At 36.3% G+C, this 14,442-nt stretch overlaps 1 protein-coding gene across 2 annotated transcripts in view; it reads right to left on the reverse strand.

The window, feature by feature from the left end:
• NBEA (neurobeachin) overlaps nucleotides 1-14,442 on the reverse strand; it is a 490,666-nt gene that overhangs the window by 178,318 nt on the left and 297,906 nt on the right. For both annotated transcript variants that reach the window (XM_082063608.1, XM_082063609.1), the window contains one exon: nucleotides 11,980-12,104. In XM_082063608.1, coding sequence (XP_081919734.1) covers nucleotides 11,980-12,104 — 125 coding nt within the window. The remainder of the gene's footprint in view (nucleotides 1-11,979; nucleotides 12,105-14,442) is intronic.

The raw sequence follows: 14,442 nt of genomic DNA on the forward strand, positions 1-14,442 counted from the left end.
ACCAACATTTCTAACCTTTACCTAATATTTAAAATTTAGAGCTTCCAAACCATGAGACTTGTCCAAAGCCTGTCTTCTAATTTTTGATTTCTTGCACTCTGTGGCCAAAGCATGGGCAAATTATGTCTTTGATAGAAGGCGACTTTGTCACTTGCCACTTAAGCATTTGCTATCAGATCCAAATAAGATCAGCTCGTTGGAAACAGGCACTGTACACAGACATAATAAGACAGCTAAAAATGTATTCTCTAGTGCAGAGAATGAAGGAGTAGGATGTAAGTTTAAAATAATTTTACAGTAGATATTGTAATTCCAGTAGTTAGGTAACTCTTTTGATTTCTATTGAGATTACTTATTTACAGAAGAAAGCCTCAAAAGCTCGTGATCGTTGCTTCAAGAGACCCATTTGCCTGAAATTAGCTTTGCTTTCTGTAGCAGTAATCTTTTCAAATTAAATTCTGCTATTTTGAGACATACAGAAGGAAGATCTTATGCAGTGTTTACACCGCCAAAATCTCCTATATATGACATGATGTATTGTGTAAATGTTTCTTAAAAGCATTTTCCCCATTATATATAAATAATAAATTTGTCAATATAATAATGTCATTAGAACATCTAGATTTACTCTCCATTACACTGTCTTTTACTGTGCAATTCCAACTAGTTCAGTGTGCTGCACCGTGGGTTTTTTTTGTTTGGTTGTTGTTTTTTTTTCCCTGTAAAAATTTCATTTTGCCCACCACATCTTTAGAACTGGCATACATCATTTTCACTTCAGCAGCAACAGTAACTGGTGGGAGGAACTGTTTCTATTTCTTTGTAGATCAATGCCTATAGCAACACCAGACAAAGGGCAGCACCCACAGGATATACACATTTGTGAGACAGCAGTGTGGCCTTAACATCGGGATATTTGTGTTTAACTCTTAGCTCTACTAAGGGACTATGCTCTAGTAGCAACACACAGCACTTCTGTTTGGGACACACTGTTGTAAATACATAAACTCCTAGTTCCCAAACCTAAAACACAATTATCTATCAAATTAAAATCAAAGCTTTGCTATTTGCTTGATTTAGGGCAGAATTCTGTTCTGTGGTGCTGGGGTTTTTTTTTGATTGGTTGTTTCCTTAATAGCTGCAGTTATAAAACATCTTTGTTTCATGCAGTCTAGCAGATGGAAAGCATCTTATGTACCTTAGCGGTACATAAGATATCACTGAGATAAAACATTATGTGAGGGTCTACTATTAAAACAGCTCAATGAGATAATCAACAAGGTTTTCAGTATTTTGTCTCTGAAATAGGTGACTGGTAATCACTGTCCCTAGTAGTAAGTCTGTGTGTATATTAAGGAGAGCTAACTAACAGAAATGTTAGCAGCAGCCAGGAACAAAGACAAAAGGAGAGCAGTATTTTATTTCCCCTTCCATTGCGTTGCTGCGTGGTGTCTGTGAGGATTTTCACTCTGTTTTGCAAAGATGCAGGAGAGTGCAAACCTTCCATGCAACTGCAGGGATACTTGCAAAATTGCTATGCTTATGTTAAATTTGCAAGCAGTGGTAATATTTTTCCATTAGACTGGAGCTAGGATGCTATTTAGAGAACATGATCAGCTTTTTGAGGGCAAGGGATTGAATGACTTGTGCTATAAGGCAAAACACCAGTAAAACACTCTTCAAGCCTTATGCATAGTTCTTTCAGACGGGAAACTATATCTATTGCAGATGATGTTCAGGGCTTTACACAAATACACTGGGAGATATACTCTTTAGGCATATAATAAGGATAAGAAAAAAGTCATGTCATGATGTAGCATACATGATATGAAAAATGGGCATAATGTGCTGGCTGACAGAATTCTTAACAAGGTACCTTCCTTTTCATGCTGGTTAGTGGTATATTTGAGAACTTTTCTACAGAATGTACTTGGCTTTCAACACACTGCTTTCACTATGTGTTTCTGCATCCCTGTCTGTAACTTGCACAATGCTGAAACTCATAAAATCTTCCAGTTTGTTTCAATACACTGGTGCTTTTTGTGTGTGCTTCAAAGCTAATGCTATAAACTGAGTAACACATAAAATAAGTGGTACTGAAGAACTCACTGTACTTGTATGGACATGGAATAGCCAGTGCACATATATATAAGTTTCTGTTTCTTGTTTACTAATCTTGCTATTTACATTAAACCTCAATGATAATTTTAATGTGATATAGTAGAAACATATTTTCCATCACAAATTTGAAACAGTGCAATGCAAGACGATGGGAAAAAAAGTACTTAGGTATATTAAAATATATATTGTCTCTGAACATGAATTCCTATTCCATGAATCTATACACAGAAATTCCATTTGCTTTGTGAAAGACAAGGAATCATCTATATGGAAGAGATTCTCAAAATCCGACTCTGTTGACTTAAACCATCTTTACCTTGAATGTAGCCCAGAGGTTCTCAGAAACCTGAACTGCTGACTAAAAGCCTGTCATGCCTCCTACTGGCTGCAAGAAGGGGCTTTTAAAATCTATACTATGATCTCCTAATTCTAAGCTGCAATGGTTGCAGTACTGCTGAAATAATGTCCCTCCATTCCAGCCATGCACTTGGCAGGCTGTCCTAGGCAGCTCTTCAGAAAACACCTTCCTCCGTACAGGCAGAAGTGGAACTTCACCTTGCATTTTCAGACCCATTTGGTCCAGCTTTGGCTTCCTTACTCAGTTATTAGTGTTATTAAACTTCTATTTTCCCTTAACAAATGTTACATATTTCCACTTATATACAAAGTGGAGAATGAAATTCTGCGGTCAAGACATCGAGAATAAGAAGAGTGGAGAAAATTTAAAAATTGAATATATTCTACTTTTACCTATAGCCAAAGAAGATTTAAACTGCTGTTACTCCTTAATATAGAGTCTTAAAGCATGGAAAATAGGAGGTAAGAAAAGCACATGGTAAAACCTGAGTTGCAAGAGCTACATTTACCCAGCTGTGAAAGCTGTCCTAAAGGACTATGGTTAGACTTTCACTGACTGAATGCTTCTATGAGATGCGCTGAATATATATGGGTCAATAACTTCTATTTCTTTGTCAATTAGCGATAGAACTGGATTAATTGAACAAATACACCCTTCACATGGATTTGAAAACATTTCACATCACAGGAATTTACTGGTTTTGGTAAGTAAATGACTTTGATTTGGCAGAACAGGCAGATATTGTGTATTCTTTTCACATTAAAATATAACGGTGGAAGGGAGAAAAATGGAGCTAGAATTCTGGCAATGGCTGCAATTGTTAGGCCTTAGGAATGGTTTTGCAGGCCAATTTGATTACTTCAAGAACATTCCAGCGTCATACACTTTCAGATGAAGAAGTGGGAAACAGAAGTAGTTTTGCTAACTGCTGGTAAAAAGCCAGAGAGTTCTGCAGTAAAATCTATTAGCTCAGGCCTATAATAGCAGCTAAAAGCTGGGTCATGCCAGATAACCTGAAAATCTCAGAGGAAAGGCATTTGAAACCCAGCACAGAGGTTTTGAGGGGAGAAAAAAAAGAAAAAAAGGTTTTCATATCGTATTTGGATCTATGAAAAGCTTGAATTAGAGTGAAGATAGAGATTCTGACATTCAAGATTTGAGGAAAGTATTAGAAAAAACAGAGTATTTCATGAATCTGTACTTAAAGCTTTTAATAAAGCTGCTGTGAAAATTCTTAGGCTAGAAATAGCATATAACAAGGAGCAAAGGACTGCAGGAGACTGCAAAGGACTGTTAGGTTGAAACTGCAGCCCATTTCCATTACCTAGTCAGAAGCTCAGACCCTGAGTATTCAGTGCAATTCAGCACAATAGTTTTCAGTACTCTACCTAAGCAAATTCCATTACAATTTACACCTTCAAGGTGTCTTTCATTACATTACAGTGGGCCATAAGAAAGAGGATCGTCATAGTAGTAGATATATTTAATGAGAATATATTTATGATTTTGGGGAGGGGGCTAAGAAATGCTAGAAAGAAGACCCAGTTAAATCTAGTATTTGAGATTTAATTATTCTCAAAATTAGGATTTTGCTTTGCAGATCGGTCTAGTAATAACTCAGGTAAGCTCTTATTCTTTGACATTCTTTAAACAAGTTTCATTTGCATCTGTATCTGACAATTATAATGTAAAATATTAAGAGGACACAATAATAATGTCATATTTTCCCTGAAACCTTATAAGAATTTAATATTTGGATTTTTATTTGGAGAAGCAGTGGATGGCACTGTTGGGCTAGAATTACAAGGCTGTAGATTTAAATCTTAAATTGCTATGCTTAAAAAAATACACAGGTTTTCGTGACTCCTTCAGGCACACAATTTGGATATAAACTCATTCATAGTACATTGGAGATTTCACAATCAGATGTGGAACTAGTTCATATACTGAAATGATGTTGTGTAATATGAGTATAATTTTAGGTGATCCAAATGAAGCAGAATGGTTCGCATGCTTGTCTCACATGGCAGCATGATCACATTTAGACTAAAGAACACAGAGGACTTATTGATGATACATGGAAGCATTGTTATGGATTGATTTAATGTCCATATAGATATTCTTGAAATGCTCACCACTGAACGTCAAGTAACATACATGTGTTTTCTGTCCATAAAGTGGATGCTATTTCTTAAAACTGCTCATGATTGTCAACTTGTGTTTACTTACAGAGTAAAATTAAGAGTGTGTGAATGGGGTGAGGGAACTGGGTTTCTTTTTAGTCTCGGGCTTTTGTTCTTGAGTTCCTCTTCTTTATTTATATTTAAGATGTTACTTAAATAAATATTAGTTTGGGAAGTTATCTTAGATAAGGGTAATCACCTGCATTTCCCCAGAGCAGTGTATTTAATGATAACATGTGTGTTACTGATTTGCAGGATAGTTCATTAACTAGGGGGAGAAAAGAAAATAATAAAAAGAAAAAAGTAGAAAAAGAAAACCACTATCAAAACCATTTTTGTGGCTCATGTAGTTACAACAAACTCAAGTTCAGTAACAATAAATATTATACTGTCCATGAGCAAATTGATATAATAAGTATTTCATCATGATCTACACCCATTCAATGCCTTCATTAAAGATGATGGAGCAGATTGTACTCTCAGCAAGTTTGCTTATGACATGAAACTGAGAGGAGTAACTGGTGTGCCAGAGGGTCTTGCTGGGATCCAGAGCAGGCTGGAGAAATGGGCTGACAGGAACATAATGAAATTCAAAAATGGGAAATGCAAAGTCCTGCACCTGAGGAGGAGCAACTCCAGGCACCAGTATATGCTGAAGGCCAACCAACTGGAAAGCAGCTTGACAGAAAAGGACCTGGGGGTCTCCTGATGGAGATCTCCCCAAGGATGGAGATTTCACAGTCTCTTCAGGCAACACTCTCAGTCACCCTCACAGGGAAAAAGTGTTTCCTCATGTTCAGAGGGAACCTCCAGAATTTCAGTTTGTGCCTGTTGCCTCTTGTCCTGTCAATGAGAAGCACTGAGAAGAGTCTGACGCCATCTTCTTCATTCTCTCCCAACAGGCATTTATCTACAGCCATAGGCCCCCTTAAGCCTTCTCCCCTCTAGGCTAAACAAAGAATATCTAAAGAATATATGGATCAATGTAGAAGTAAAAGTATATGTAAAAGAACCCTACAAAAAGATTTACAAACTCTGACAGCAAAGTTGTTCATATATGTATAGTACAGAAAGCAATATTTCGTAGACAAAACTGAAAGCATAATTTGGTACACCACTGCAGATACACCTAGAAAAGTAACTGTGTTTTAAGCATCTAGTGGGCCTGCCAGCAAAACTCTGATAAGTGATGATCCAGTATCAGTTGTCTTCAGTTTGCTTTCAGGTTTGCATTACTTTCTGAAAAAAAACCTGCTTTCTTAAAGATGGTTCTGAAATCAGTCTTGTTGAAACTGTTCTGGAAATATTGTCAGCATTTTCAATAAGGACAGACAAAAGACAAGGTGAAGACAATAAAGTCAGAGGACTTCTTCATGAATCTGAGAAAAAGGAAATTAATGTTTTTAAATAGATACAATTTATGTAGTTACTTTGACCAACAGTCTTGAATTTACTGTAAACAATGGTGCTATTTTCATCAACAAAAGACACCTCTAAGTTGTTAGCAATGTCATTAGAATCAACAACCTAATATATCAAATGTAGATGTCAAAAGGCAAGATGTCTGGAAAGGAAGACTAGCTTTTAGGTGGGCATTCAGATGTCCTAGAATAAGGCATTTGATCTTACAATACAGCTTCTGAACAAACATGATGAAACTGAATATCTCCACTCCATGGGACATTTTGATTTCTTCAAACATCTCATCACCTGAAAGTATCAAGGTAAGTTTGTTTGTAAAACTCTGACTTAGCTTTCTGGAATAACATTTGGTGCATGCCAAATGAAAACAGCTTCTTACCAGATTCTCTTGAGTCCTCTCCCTCTATCTTGTTCTAACACTGGCTGCAGAAGGCAGGGAGCTCAGCAATTCAGGAGATGGAAGTCAGGAGCTATGAGACCCAACTGCTCTGGACTTGTCAGCACTTAGGGGTTGCTTTAGATATACAGTTTCTGAAAGCTGATTTTGGTACATTTTTCTTTAACATTGAGTATCCTCAAAAATCGAATCTTCCTTTAGGGTCCATGGTGCATCCAGAACCCCTGTTCTGAAGACAGTCTCTGGTTTGAGTAGGGGTTCCCATGAATTTCAGACTCTCAGTTTCATAGTAGGGAACCCACAAAACCTTTCTTTTAAGGCAGCACTTGCTTAAAGCTGAATGTTACTGGAATGTAAGTCCTTCAGCAGCCTGAAGGAATCCTGCCTTTCTTTGAAAGTCTATCCAACTCCAGCTGCTTTCATGAAAGTAGATTTCGGATGTGGACATTTCAGATTTCAAAACCTGATGCTTTTTAATTCTGTTTGTATAATCATAAAATCATTTTGGCTGAAAAAGACCTTCAACATCATCAAGTCCAACCATTAACCTAACTCTAGCACTAAACCATGTCCCTGAACACCACATCTGTATGTCTTTTGAACACCTCCAGGGATGGTGACTCCACCACTTCCCTGGGCAGCCTGCTCCAGTGCCTGATAACCCTTTCCGTGAAGAAATTCTTCCTAATATTTAACCTGAACCTCCCCTGGTACAACTTGAGGCCATTTCCTCTTGTCCTATCACTTGTTACTTGAGAGAAAAGACCAACACTCTCCATGCTACAATCTCCTTTCAGGTAGCTGTAGACAGCAATCAGGTCTCCCCTCAGCCTCCTTTTCTCCAGGCTAATGAAACCATATTTCTGATGATGAGGACACACAGCACTTACTGAAACTTACAGAAGTAATGACAAGTCCCAGAAGGAGCCATATAGAGTCTGCTTCAGCTAGAACCAACCTTGGAATAAGGTTGCTAATTAGATGTCCAAATACATAATGGAATGAGTAACTTAGAATATGCAAGTTCAAAAGTAATTGCCATATAAGACATATCTGTAGCTTTGTTTCAAAACACGAATGTATTACATATTACACTATAAAGGTGGTTTGGTGTTTTTTTTTTGTTTGTTTGTTTGGGTTTTTTTTGTTTTTTAAGTTTTCCATTCTAAGCTTTCAGAATCTTTCACAATAATTGGCTTAACAGGCCAAATATTCTTGAACACAGACACTAGAAATATTTGACCAGCTTACATATATATGTTTAGAACATGTGCATTGAGTTATTCATGTCCATTTTCTCCAGTACAGACTAGAAAATGTGACCTTTCTTGGAATCCTTCTATGTGCAAATGGTTTGTGGACCACAATCTTTAAAGCTTAAAGGACCAAAGCTTAAAAAATTAACTCTTTTGCATTCAAGATGACCTTTGGGGAACAGTATTCTGTGGCACTGTCCAGGGCAGTACAGCAGTATCTCATCTATACTAATCTCCAAAGACTGTAAACTATTAATGTGATCAGCTGGAAAGTCAGTTCTTTCAGCGCAGGTACAGAATCACTGTGAATTGGGTCACATCTGCTTATTTCATATATTTATTGGTAGTAGAATTTGGGAAGAGAAGCAGAGTTTATAAACTATTAAACAATCTTTGTTTTTTTCCACTTTTCAGTCTACAATTTAATCAATTACATTGAAACTACGTTTAAACTTAAAATAAGAACTGTTTAAAATCCATTGACACTGTAAAATGAAAACTCTACCAAAAGTTTCCAGGTATTTCAAAATCCCATATTATAGCTTGCACTTTGATACTGCAGTAAGTAGTATCCCTTCGCTTGACAAAAGGGAGAAATGAATCTATATTTCTATTCAAAGAAGAATGTAACTAAGAAGGGCACAGCAGATACAATGCTGAAATAATTATGGTTGAAATTTTAAATCCAGATATGAAACTTGTTTTAACAGAGTATAAACAAATCCAGAACAAACAAATCCATATAAAAAAAAATTAGAAATGGAGGAGACTAATCCAAAGGTAAAGATTCTCCAGTCCATCTCTTGTAAATGCTGCTATGACTCTGACATACTTACTGACTGAAAGGACAGCTAAGTATACAGGCATAGGAATATGTTAAAATTTTTCACATAGTTTTGAAACATTTTTTACTTTCCAAATACTTTGAACATCTATGGACACTCAAACAAATGTATGCGTATTTATATTTTATCAAATCTGAACATGCATACAATGGCTAACAGACTGTAGTTAAATAGAAGGTTCACTCACTTGCCTTGTAGCAGAAATTTTTGAAAATAATACTATTTTCCAGCAGCAGAATATATATAAATTTCCCTACAGGAAGAAGTCACTTATCAGCTAAAATTAGCACTTTCCTTTTGAGCTCTTCGAGGTAGAATGTAACATTAGTTGTTACTTCTCTGAAACAAGCATATAGACCAAAGACATAGTTTTCAATTCTAAGACTCTTCTATTCCTTGATAACTGCAAGTATTATATTATTACAACATCCATGCATCCAACATTAACTCTGATTTAATACTACAGTAGCTGTAGAGAACTTTTTTTATTTATCAAGGTCATATCTTGATGGATGTACAAGCTTAGATAAATCAGGTGTTAAGCAGGCACATCTCCAAGGAATCTGAAAATTCTCTCATCTGCAATCCTCAGCATATCTATTATTTACTGCCAAAGAAATGACTGATTAATTTTGTCATCTTTGCTCTGTGATTTTTGCTCAGCTGAAACTGCCTGCCCTCTTCTGCAATGCCTGATCAGACCTACTTAAGTTGATGCCTTTGATCGTAGACACTGAGGGGCTTGCTGACTTAGGCTTTGACTAAACATTCCTCCTCTGAAATATTTATGCACAAAATCCTAAATGATAACTGACAGTCAATGTAGATAACAAAAACTTGTGAGATGTTTCCACTATTTTACTGATGCTCAAAATAGCTTTAGTTGTCCTGGAAGTATCAGTCAAGATGAAAAATTGCTATTAATATAACAAAAGTTCAACAAAATTTGCTTTGATGAAGAATTTATTTCTCACAAACAAAGTATCTGAGGTCAGGAAAAAATGTGTTACTGGAAAACTATGCAGGAGGGTTTTTTTAGATGCCTTAAATTCTTTCTGAAGTGTGATATCATGCTTAGTTTTGGAAGGTAGGGACATTTTACTATCAAACTGTTCCAAGCAAAATTATCAAAACAAAGCTAATAAAAAAATACAATGAAAGTTAAGCCCTGTGGAAAAAAAATCTGCCTCGCATTCCAACACCAGAGGCTAAAAGTACATCAAACTGCACCAAATCCTTTTCACATGACAACCTCATAAATTATTCAACTCATTAGTAACACCAAGAGGCATAAAAATAACATCAGTGTTAAGGATGTTTTCTTACAGAGAAAGGTCAGCTGAAAGTTTCAGTACTAAAATCCAAAGGCTCAAGCCTCTGAAAAGTAAGTACATCTAGACAGAATCCATAAACTATAACTTCAATGCATGCTTAACATTCCATATGTTAATTTTAATACATATGAGAAAAGTTAGAATTATTTATTTTAATTATGCAAACAAGACAACTTCAGTCTATTGTAATTTTTATGCAACCATTAAGTTTGACGTGTATCACCCCTAAACGCACCTGAGGTTTAATTTTCCTGTATGGTGAAGGTACTCACAGGTGAGTAGCGTGACAATCCAATACAAGTCTACAACTATTTCAGTTTTTCTGTTTCTTTTAGTTGTAGCTTTGCCTTGCAGGCTAAGTCTACTACCAGGCAGCTGTCACCTGTACTAAAATACTAGAACACATAAGATACATAAATGGAGGCAATCTTTGCAACATGCTGAAACTGCTGAGTGCAGCTTGTGTTATAGTCCTCATTAAAAAAAATGCAAAACCTTTTCCAGTATCCTCTGAGGACAAACTTATCCCAAAGAGACAATATTCCTGCTATATAGGCACGAAACAAAATCTAAGTAAATGGAAATCTCCTGTTATTTTAAAAGCAGGATAATATCAAGGCCTAAAATTTTGTAACAGTTTATAAATCAGGTTTCTTCCTGTTTTAATGTTAGTTTAACATCCAAAATTAAAAACATTCATCAATAAAAATATTTTTAAGGTTTTTCTGCCTGCATAATGAATAAAGCCCATGGTTTTGATGATTATTTGCCTTATAAAAGCAATACAGCAATTAGCTCAGTTTTGCATCTGCCTCTCATAAGATCTATTTTGATCTTTGGAAGAATGTGGAGAAAATAACCCTTTGTCAAATATGAAATACGATATACTGCTGGGGGAAATGTCTTCCTTAACCCAACTTATGAACAGTTTATGACCTGAAGTCCTGCATATGATAGCCTTCATGTTTAAATAAGTATTAAGTTACACTAGGTAGTATAACTACATACACACATATTCATTTATATGTCTAACCTTGTTCAAATCCCAGCTATTTGCCTCAACAACCTGCAAAGTTGGTGAAATGTGTAGGTCACACAGAGTTAGTGTTATATCTATCTTATTCCGAACTTCTGGCAACGCTAGCCTTTGGCTAAACATCAGCTGAAAGGCTCAATTTGCTTTGGGTACAATTATTTCAGTTTTTTCCTCCTAAATGCTAAAGAATCCCAGGATCTGTTTTTCAATACTACAGATTAAAAAAAGAAAAAGAAAATAGAAAATAGAAAATAGAAAAACATCTTAATATTATATAAAAAATTCCTTTCTCTGATATGTTACCCCAGCTTAAACCTGAGAACGAAATTTGTGTTATACTTTTATAGTAATCAGGCTCAGTCTGCTGTACAGAAGTCACTAAACATAAGAAACTTTTAGATGATATAAGGAAAATTGTAAGCATGTTCCTCCTTTCTCTTTTATACTCCAGCTTCCTCTCCATGAAAACTAAACCTTATCTAACCCTTAAATTCCTAGACTGAAGTTCCTATGTAGTCAGTTCACTATTCAAATCACAAGTAACCTTAAAATAATTATTTAAAATGAGGCCTTATGTATTTAATGATTTGCAGAAAAAAATACCTTTGGCTGAGACTATGCATGCCAGGATAAAACTTCTGATATTTTTACAAAACAGTTAATTCCTCATTCATGAAAGGTCTCCAATGGAACTATTACGACAGATTAGTTTGATGGCCTAACAGTTTCATTCTGTCACTCCGGAGAGACAAGTTCAGTTACTTTTACCGATGTCTCAAAATTAGTGTCTGGGAATGCTAGAGAGGTATAATGTGAACCCCTTGGGGATCAGAGAATTTAACAGCCCACAAGCTGAAGTCTTCTGGTTCATTAAAGTGAAAGAATTGAAAGAATTCCTTTCCTAAGAATATGTTGTCCTAGGAATTCTTGGCACTGCCCTTAGAAAAGAAGAGACACTCTTCTAAGGCATTCATGGGCATTAAGAGAACATCATAAGCTGTATTTTAAAGCAGGAGTTAGTACTGACCATATTCCACGGCAGCTTTTAGGAGTGCATCAGAATGAGTAGACCCAAAAGCATTGCGAACAAATCGCCTCCGCCGGCGCAAATCATCTTCCCAGTAATCCAAGCGCCAGAAGTCATGCAGTTGGCTATGAAATAAAGAACACACACATCAGCACCTACCACAGCTTGAACTGTATTTACATAAATTGTAGTATAATTTCACTGCCACTTTTCTATTTTAGCAATGCAACCTTGTAAAAACATATATTACTAAAACTTACAATATTCTAACATTTCTTTACAGGCATTTATATATTATAAACACCAGCAATGCCTGTCTCAAAATGTTCTGCCTGCTGCTAACAACATTAATCACACTGAGCCCATTAACAAATGCAGCATCAAATTACAAGTATTAATGGCACAGCTTGCTTTCTTTTACAGTGTTTTTAACAAGGCTTGTAAATCATAGAATGAACCTCAGCGCAAATAGTTTGCAATTTAATGACTATGGTCCCTTAGCAGACTGAACTTAGAAGTATAAAATATTGCCCACTTGAATTTTGTGGAACTATGATTAAACTAATGTGCTGAAATATTCATTGAAATAATTCCCTACTGCCCCTAGCAACCTGAGAAAATTGCAATTTTATTCATTATTAATAACACTGAATTAGAGCAGCAAAAAAATTCCACCATGTGGTAATTGTCTTGGTAAATTATTATTCCAGCACTAACAGAGTACTAGGATGATTTTATAGCTTCCAGCTAATACAAGCCATTAACAACCATGGCTGTCTTAGTGTTTCATTGCCTTTTTACATTCAAAAGCAATATTAAAGTTCTGTAGAATTATACAAACCATTATTAATCTATATTCAAGTCAAAAGATATACAGATATATCAGATACCCTTCCAATCCCCAATATTCTGTAATTCTGTGATACATCTGGTATTCAGCTTTGGTTTTACAGAAATTACCATCTCCACTCTCAGACAACTTTTTGGTCTTATCAACATAAACATCTCCCATAGCAATTTCATAAGTAAGCTGTGAGATATTTGGGCAAAGCTGTATTTTAATCCAATACCTTAAAAACATTTTGGATCACTGTTAAATACCCAGAACGTTTGTGGATGCATACGTATCATCAAACCCATAATTGAACACACTATATACTTAAAATGAGCCTGCAGATCATGACCTTGCAGACCATAACCAGGAAACCACTGCTTTAAACCAGTAATTTTGAATCTATCTGCAGAACCCTGGAGGTGGCTGGACAAAAGACAGAGGGGAAAAAAAAAGAAAAAAAAAAAGTAGTTTTCATGTAATGACTATGGGCTACCTCTCTGCTGGATTTTTCTAGATATTAAGTCAGCCATTGTTCTCTATATTGCTTTCACTTTGAGAAGCTCTGTGCTGGTAGCCATTTTCAGAGGAAATGTAGAAATTTGCTACTGAAGAACAAACCTTTTTCACTTTTTACAGTTCATTTAACTACTTTTTTCATGCTTGCATGAGTTCTTGTCCAACTTCACTAACTGCTGTCATGAGACCTGGATCATTTCTGGAGGGCAGAGCACCAAGGGGGGTTGATGTAGCAATATAGTTTCTAGCTACTTACACATTTTCAGAAGCAGCACATCATCATTTTTAGTCAATGTATTTTTTTTTGTATTCAGAATGAAATTCATAGAATCATAGAATGGTTTGGGTTGGACGGGACCTTTAAAGGTCATCTAGTCCAGCCACCTGCCGTGAGCAGGGACATCTTCAACTAGATCAGGTCACTCAGAGCCTCATCCAGCCTGGCCTGGAATGTCTTCAGGGATGGGGTATCTACCACCTCTCTGGGCAACCCGGGCCAGTGTTTTATCATCCTCATTGTAAAAAATTTCTTCTTCATGTCTAGCTTGAATTTCCTTAATTTAAAACTCACTATGTGCTTGAGTCTGCATGAAGGTGCTCACTGTTGCCCTGTAGGGAAGGCATTTTACTTATCTGCAAACATTAAAAAAAAACAACTTCAGGAGTTCAGTGGGAGCTGCTTCCTCACCTAGAGCAGTTCAGAGCATCCCACGGTGGGAAGGTGTAGCACTAATGGCCTGGGCTGCATGCTATGACACACAAACACCTTGCTATCTTGAACATCACACTATCACAGTAAGTTTGGGATTGGAAGGGACCTCAAAAGATCATCTAGTCCAATCCCTCTGCTGGAGCAGGAACGCCTAGGTGAGGTCGCACAGGAACATGTCCAGGCGGGTCTTGAATGTCTCCAGAGAAGGAGACTCCACAACCTCCCTGGTAATTGAGTGCCAATTACCTTTTGCTAAGTAAAATACCTACTTCAGTTTTGCACTGTGATACAGTTTTTGTTCACAGATGTCGCATTTGCTTGAATTATCAGTCCATCATTTCTCCTCCTACACCGAGCACTGAATAATTTTATTGTGTCTGCTAAATCCCCTTGATCCTTC

This window comes from Streptopelia decaocto, assembly GCF_964273445.1.
Source record: "Streptopelia decaocto genome assembly, chromosome: 1".
In the NCBI taxonomy this organism is placed as follows: domain Eukaryota; kingdom Metazoa; phylum Chordata; class Aves; order Columbiformes; family Columbidae; genus Streptopelia; species Streptopelia decaocto.